Consider the following 7,475-nt stretch of genomic DNA (forward strand, 5'->3'; position numbering starts at 1 on the left):
ATCACCACCACCCACCCACTTCTTAGACACGTAGCTCTTCTCTAACGAGCCTTTTCAACTGTCTACGTGTATTCCGAAGCCAATTGATTTTTCGCAACAAAGTTCACGCGAGCCTCCAGCCGCTTAGGGGTTGGAGGGCTGATCTGTTACAAGAACGTCCCGTTGGCGATAGCCGCACGAAATGCACTCGCGTGCCGAAGGGGTAGCTCCTATTAAAACAGATCGACCAGTAGATTATCGTGAAACGAGAGGATAATCTTCTAGGAGCTTTTTTGGCTATCCTCCCGTTTTGCTATTCAGTTGTATTATCCAAAGTCAGCTGAAGCAGGCAGTAGTCCGGCGTTGCCGATGTCTCCTGTCGTATCACAGATCCCAGCGCGATCTACAGTCGCGCGGACGTAACTAGCCGGCACTTCGCGCGTAAATGCCAAATACACTGAATGAGCGAAGGCTGGTTCAGAGGTTATTAAACGGAATTTCAAATGGTCCACCGCTGATCGGATGAACGGGTAATGGTATATGCTGTACAAGTCAGCATCTTCCTGTACTGTGTATTGTGCGATGCACGGGGTCAGCGCACGTTGACTGAGGTGTTGCCAGGATGTCACGACTTTTCGAGCCTATTTTGAATTTCTAGTTTTTTTTTTTTTTTAATTCTCTACCACCATCCCTTTCAACGTCTCGGTGAGAGGGGTTGCTGAAAGCATCGCGGTTATCTCGAACTATACCGGACTTGAGGATCCGTAGTGACCCAGTTTCCTGATCCTTAATAAAAGCCCGAGACAAGTGCTACAATTAGCGCGGTCGTTTGAAACCATCTTTTTCCAACCCTTTCATCTCTTATCGACTATATTATTCCTTGTGTTCGAGGCAATCAGATCGGCATTGATCGACGGAGACAATAGAATCCTCATCGATCCCTCCCCTCCGCCCCTCCTTATCGATATCTTCTTAAAATGAGAAAAATACTAAAAAAAGCTTAATCGAACCTGAACAATGCAAATGGGAATGAGGATGAAAAATGAGAATGTAGATAAAAAAAAATGTTCAACATAATAATAACATTTAACCATTGAAGGGGATGATAATAAAAATCCGGAGTCAAAGGTCGTATCGTTTAAGCTGTCCACGAGGAGCAACCCTTAAACACGACGATCCCTCAAACCGCTACCCCTCAGGACTCTTATGCAATGAGAACCCGCCCCATGGTAAATATCGACTTCGTCTTTAAATATCCTTGTAAATATCGTCTTTACTGCACCCTTATCTGTGTAAGAGCGGCCGGTTGCACCGGCCGTTCCTTTATATTCACAAAGAGTAAAGTCGAACGAATAAGAGAAAAACGAATTGACGAATACGATGAAATGAGTGAAAGAAAATAAAAGAGGGGAAAAAAAAGAAGAAGGAGAAGAAAGACGAGAGCCAAAGAATAAAGTCCAGAAGAAAGTCAAAGCCCGTTTTCGCAATCTCTTCCCCTGAATTCGGTATCGGTTCATCGGCTCGGAAGGGAATATTTTTTATTTCGAATTCTCCCCCCTTCAACCCCTTCTCCTCCCCACCATGCTTCCTTCTTCTCTCCTTGCACACACCCAACGGCAATTGCCAAGCATCCGAAGCCTTGGGTCCTCTCCTTGCAGAAACTCTCGAGCTTCCCTGCGGCACCGTTCCGACGTCGAGCGTCGGGACGGCCTCCTTTTTTCCAATTTAAGCCAGCAGGGGAGCCGGCCGTTACATGCGCGCAATCTTTAAGATTGATCCCCAGTGACGTAACGGGCACCTCTCGCATAGAAAGACCCGGGGCTCCAGTGTATTACGCATTCAGGCTTGAATTATGAAGGCACATTTGCCCGCGACTTTTAACGTAAATTTTACCCTCAAATTTATTAAGTCATAGATATACGGACGTAACGCAAAGCTGCGAAACGGCGGCCCCGCCAAATTAATTCCTGACGCTGAGCCCGTCGCTGCTGCTTCTCCTTCGGGATGCCTATTTTTTTTCCTCCTTTCGTTTCCGTCACCCGCTACACTGACGAGTCCAGCTCCGTATCGGAGAAGAATGTGGGACATGGGAAAAACTGAAGGATGAAGAAAGACAGATATAGCTGATAGCTACTTGTCGATTGCATAACCAGCCTCCACAAAGGACTTGGACCGGGGTCTTGATGCTGGTGCACCTGTCATTCCTTTGCAGGCAGGAGTTGCGCCGCGATCCGCAGGGAAACCCAGTCGCCCTGCCACGTGAATTGGGGATGAAAAAAATTGAGATGAAGGATTTTTCTAAATTTAGAAAATAATTAAGGGTGGTTTGACGTTTGGGATATAAATTTCAATCTCTGTTCCGGAGTTAATGATAAGCGACTACCGGATGCTGCTATTTCCTATTTTGACATTTTTCCGAGATTCACGTGACCCTGACTGCGAGGTCGCTGATTTGACTAAAATATCATCTTCGTTTCTTAATGCTTTACTTTCATTCGTCAGACGCTTTTTTTTCTTTCCGTCTCTTCTCCTCGGTTACATCCGCTCTCTTATCTTTGGACAAGATAGAAAACAGGAAGAAAAAAGGGGGGGCGAGTACCACGCCCATTCCATCAAGGTCTCCTCGAAGGGTTGTAACAACCCCAACCTCTTCACGGATCTTTCCTAACCGACCGACCGAAACCAACCCTTGCTGTAAATCGAAATGACTATCAAGAAAAGACGACCTTCCTACCCAACTAAAAAACTTTAGCCCATTTTCGAAATTCCACGGAAAACCGTAAAATATATTGTAACGTAATTCTTTTTCTTGACTCGACACCGATAGCGAAACATCCGAGAACCAACCTACGTTACCTTCGGCCGTCCACCGTTCGTGCATCCGCAAGCCAGGCGGCCGCCAGCCAATTCTTTTTTCACCTGGAACTGACGAGCCGGTATGACCCGAGAGTTGTGGTGGAACGGGCCCAACTCCACCAGAACGAGAACTCTGACGATTTTTGGAGACGCGTAAGATGAGCAAACGCAACTGGATGCACGAACGGGAGCGGGCGGTTACGGAAATGCGCGACCGCTCAGGCGGCTAGTTTGAGGTAGAGAGGGTCGGCATAAGCGTCAGGCAAATAGCGCGAGATACAAAGAGCAACGGATCGAGGACGTAACAGACCGAATCGGACGTATCAAATCGAAATCCCTTCACCAATTAAAAAATTGGGAGACTCACCGGAGCTGGTGCAGTTGATCCGTGAAGGCCGAGAACTGCATCCAAAGGACACCCTGGTGGGCACTGCACTGAAGCACAGCACTACACCTCCGTAACACTCACAGGAATTCATAGAATTGCCTGGATATCGCGAGAACAACGCGAGAACTGTACGAATCGAGAACTTGCTATACCGTAGCGAAACACGGCAAGAAAAACTATCAACAGACAGCACGGGAGCGCGATGTCCCTCGTGACACCTCGGTCGGTGACCCGAGACAGACTGTTTTGACAAAATAGCCAAATCCGAGAACTAATCATTCTGATTGGTCGAGAGCCTTTTAACCGATAACTCTTCTATCTCCTTCGAGTCGTCCCTTTAAACCAAATCGAGAGCGTTCCTTAACGAATCGGTGCGTAACTTCTGGAGATCCTCCACGGCCGCTTCCCCTGGGCATCGGGTGACAGCTGGGCACCACATCCTCAACTCAGGCAGGAGGTTCCTCCCCTGACCTTGACCGTATCACAACTATCTCCGCCTGCTCTACAGCCCTTTGCCCGTCTCCAGCGGGGCGCCGGTGTTTCACCCGGGCTTCTGCCGGTACGTGGAGACGTCTCGGCAGATTCGAGTCCATCGACCTCAACTAAACAATAACCGCATCTCACGAGAGCATTGACATAACTATACGAATCAACCCGAGAGCGTAGCTTCTGAGCAGAGTGGCGACCCGAAGGGAACCAGAAATCGACAACGTTATCTGTATCGTTAACCGGAGCTGCCTTGGGACCGTGATTCGAAAAATCACGTCACAATATATACAGAGGTACCTTGAGATCTGAGTAAGTCCGAAGAGTATCAAAACTTTAGCCGAAGGACTGATGAAAATTTTTCAAATTTCAAAAATATTCAATGCCCAGTACCCACGTGTTATCGTCCCTACCGACCGAGTGAAAAGTGATAAGCGATAAAAGTGTCAAAAATCGTCCGTGGCCAAGATACGGGGTCAGGGGGAGGTGCAGAGCCATAGGGGTTAAAAATAAAAACCTATTTTTTCCACCTGATATAGTGTGATATATTCAACACCGTATGTGGCTTTACTTTTTTCAGTTTCTCTCCCGTCACCTCCCTCGTCTTCTTTCGTGAAAAAAAAAATGAGCACGCATATATCCAACTACGCGAAACCGTTATTATTTCCCCGTTTGGCCGTCCTACGTGGAGCTTCCGGTTCCGGTGGGTCCTGAGTCCCACAAGTGTACCGTACGACATACGCCCTTATCGACACGTGCTCACCAGCCCATTTTACTCCGTGATACATTCCTCGCATCCCTTAACCATATCTCAACTGGCACGGCCTATTTTTCATTCGGCCCTTTCGATTCCCGCCTTTTCGCCTATCCTCAAGCCTGAGATACCAAAAAGCTCCTCTTTCGAGGATTAACGAGCTTTCCATATTCTTATAATAATCCTACTCTATCTCCCAAGGTTACCCAATCAATCAATCAATCCAGTATGCGCGAGGTCCAGCTTTTCGCAACCCCCCGAAAAATATACCCACCGAATGAAAGACTCTATACGTCAGTGAAGATGCATTGGGAAAAATCCACTAGGTCTGCAGACCTCGCGGTACGTACAGGAGGGCAGGGTTCGCGGGTCTCCATCTTACGACCAACTGTTATCACTGCTGGTATATGGAAGGGTGATCATATGAAAAGGAGAAAAAAAAAGGAAAAGCAAAAAAATTCCATCGCCACGACACAGAACGACACGAGCCCTCGTTGCTGTATAAGCATCCCCTCCTTCCCAGCAATGTGGTGAAGGGGTGCGCAACCTTGGAAAAATTGGCAAAATGAAAGGAGAATCCTGCCAGATACCAAGCACCAACTACCAGACAACCAACAACCAGCGGTTCCAGTCTCCCAGCAGGGTTGTATTGTTTGCTCGAGAAGGAAGCAGCGCAAGCTCAGCGGGTGATTTCTATTGTCGAATAGCTGGAGGGTTCCGCAGGGATATAATTGGCATCGGCGAACGGATAACGCGATGATAAGTCGACGATAACGAGCACAAAAGCAAGACCGCCGTTACTGGCTTGCTCGGTCGTTGTCGTCTGCCGTAGAAAAGAGCCAAGAGCCAGAAAGAAAGAGAATAAGAAGAAGAAAAAAAAATACCTAATACACAACAGTCCCTAATGACAGGATCAGATCATTTATCTCAGATTCTTCTGCCTCGTTGCGTAATGTCAGTGTCTACCTTAAAGTTGCCCAGATAAAATTTCAACTCTTTTTCATTTCCCCTTTCACCCCCCAAAGACAGTCCACGAGCGATCTTAGCTTTTGTAAAACATCGATTTCCGATCAATCGCCCAGAGCGTGTCGTTTCGATCGATACCCAGTATCAATAACAAGATGCCAATGATTCCCGTGCAGTCTGAGCGAATCGTCCAGTCTTCGGGTTTTACAAGGTTCCCGAGGGTGAAAATGTCGTATAGACAGTTTCCAGTGGCACTCGGTATAACTTTGATTCCCAAGGGGCTGACCGACCCGGGAACAGGGATGGCCAGGGGACATCTCGAATTTGTAATTGACAGCTCGTTACGCACGAGTGGAAACTTAAACTTCCTCAGTTTCTCTTCTGGGTCCATTGGGTATTTCGCTTCGATCTTTTTTCTTTTCTTTCTTTGTTATATAACGCTTTTTCTTCCATTCTCGTTGCAGCGGACAATCTACCAACTGGATTCCCAATGATAACACAGGCGCCGACGACGAAGGTGGTCGAGATGGGTCATAACGCTCTCCTCTCCTGCGCCGCCGTTGGATCACCAAGTCCCATCATATCCTGGAACAGGGATCTCATTCCCGTAGACACGTCCAATCCGCGCTACACCGTCCTCGAATCCGGTAAGTAATTCAAAAATAAAAAAAAAAAGCTACCCACAGTGTGGGTTAGGGGGTTGATCGCGTAAACCAGAATATGGCGAAGGGTTAAAAACAATTTTTTTTATCCACTACTGATAACAGGTACTCAATATAGCCCGTATGGATTCTACCAATATATCCTCCAGATAAATAACAACCCCTGCGTATTTCACCCACCGAAGGGTTATGCAGCACCGGGGATATTTAGATGAAATCGATTTTTCTTTTTTAACGACACCATTTCAGTTCAGAAATAGCATCGGTTTTTCTCGCGCATGAAAATCGTTCCATCGGACTTAAGACCGTGTTTCGCGAATGGGCTCGTAGGTGGATCGTAAGTGGGCACATAGAGCCCGGTGATGTAGATGGGATACAGGGTTGCACATGCATGGAATATGTATAGATGATGGAGGGGGGGAGGGAGGGGGGATACATGCGCCATAGCAATTTCCCTGGAAATTGCTGAAAAGAAACGCTGCGAAGAAACCAGCTCGAATGAAAAGCATCCGGGCGAAAATTCTAGTAGATACGATCCGTGCGTAGTCGTACGAGCCCCGGGGCCTTTGCGAATAATTTTCGAGATAAGAAATATTTTCAAAAGTGGAAGGATTCGAAACCAGCCAGTAAGATCGAACGGAAAAAAAAAAAAAAAACAATGTACGGTAATTGAGACCGAAAGATATGGATACCTGGGCTGGGTTAAATCTAGTGGACGTTAAAGTCGGTTTGAGAACCCACCCCTATACCGCTGAAACCCCACGCTGAGGAAGAAAGAGGGCGAATGGATGCAGCTACCCTTCTCTACACGAGTCACTCGCTCACGGACGTAACTTTATTCGCGTGTCTTCGCTATATACGTCGCCATCATCCCCTAAGGCACCAGCCGCTAGGTACCCCATCAAATATATGGGGTAATGTATTGCAAAAAAGTAGATCGCGCACGTTGTACCTACATGGTAGATACGTGTGCCGGTAGCATGCGAACTTTTATGAGTAAGGGATGGTACGGAGGGGGTGGCGGTGGGGATTATGTATACGTGCGAGAGAGAGCGTGGGGGAGGGTTAAGGGAGGTTCGAAAAATTATCGGTAAGGTGTACTCACTTAGTGATGATAGTGAGTGGTACGATATAAGGGTAGAGGGCTAAAAAGAATTTCTGGACAGGGGGGGGAGGGGGGGAGGCTAAGGCTGCATTAATTTTTCATAAGGCATCAGCTGCTCCTTAGGAGCCGATGAACCCCTCGCCGTCAGGGCTAATCCCGAGACCAGGACCAGTAAAGACCGTGGCCTAGAGCCTTCTTCTTGTTCTTCTTTAATTCAGGGTTTCAGACTGTGCCAAAGTTTAAGCTGTCGCAAGCCTGCGGGGTGCCACAAAATTTTGG

General features: G+C 47.4%; 1 protein-coding gene across 10 annotated transcripts in view; it reads left to right on the plus strand.

Annotated features, from left to right (window-relative positions):
* Positions 1–7,475, plus strand: part of LOC107264618 (tyrosine-protein phosphatase Lar) — a 266,051-nt gene that overhangs the window by 234,189 nt on the left and 24,387 nt on the right. For all 10 annotated transcript variants that reach the window (XM_025081875.1, XM_015733059.2, XM_025081872.1 and 7 more), the window contains one exon: positions 5,894–6,076. In XM_025081875.1, coding sequence (XP_024937643.1) covers positions 5,894–6,076 — 183 coding nt within the window. The remainder of the gene's footprint in view (positions 1–5,893; positions 6,077–7,475) is intronic.

Source organism: Cephus cinctus, unplaced genomic scaffold (genome assembly GCF_000341935.2).
Source record: "Cephus cinctus unplaced genomic scaffold, Ccin1 Ccin1_scaffold0189, whole genome shotgun sequence".
Classification (NCBI taxonomy): domain Eukaryota; kingdom Metazoa; phylum Arthropoda; class Insecta; order Hymenoptera; family Cephidae; genus Cephus; species Cephus cinctus.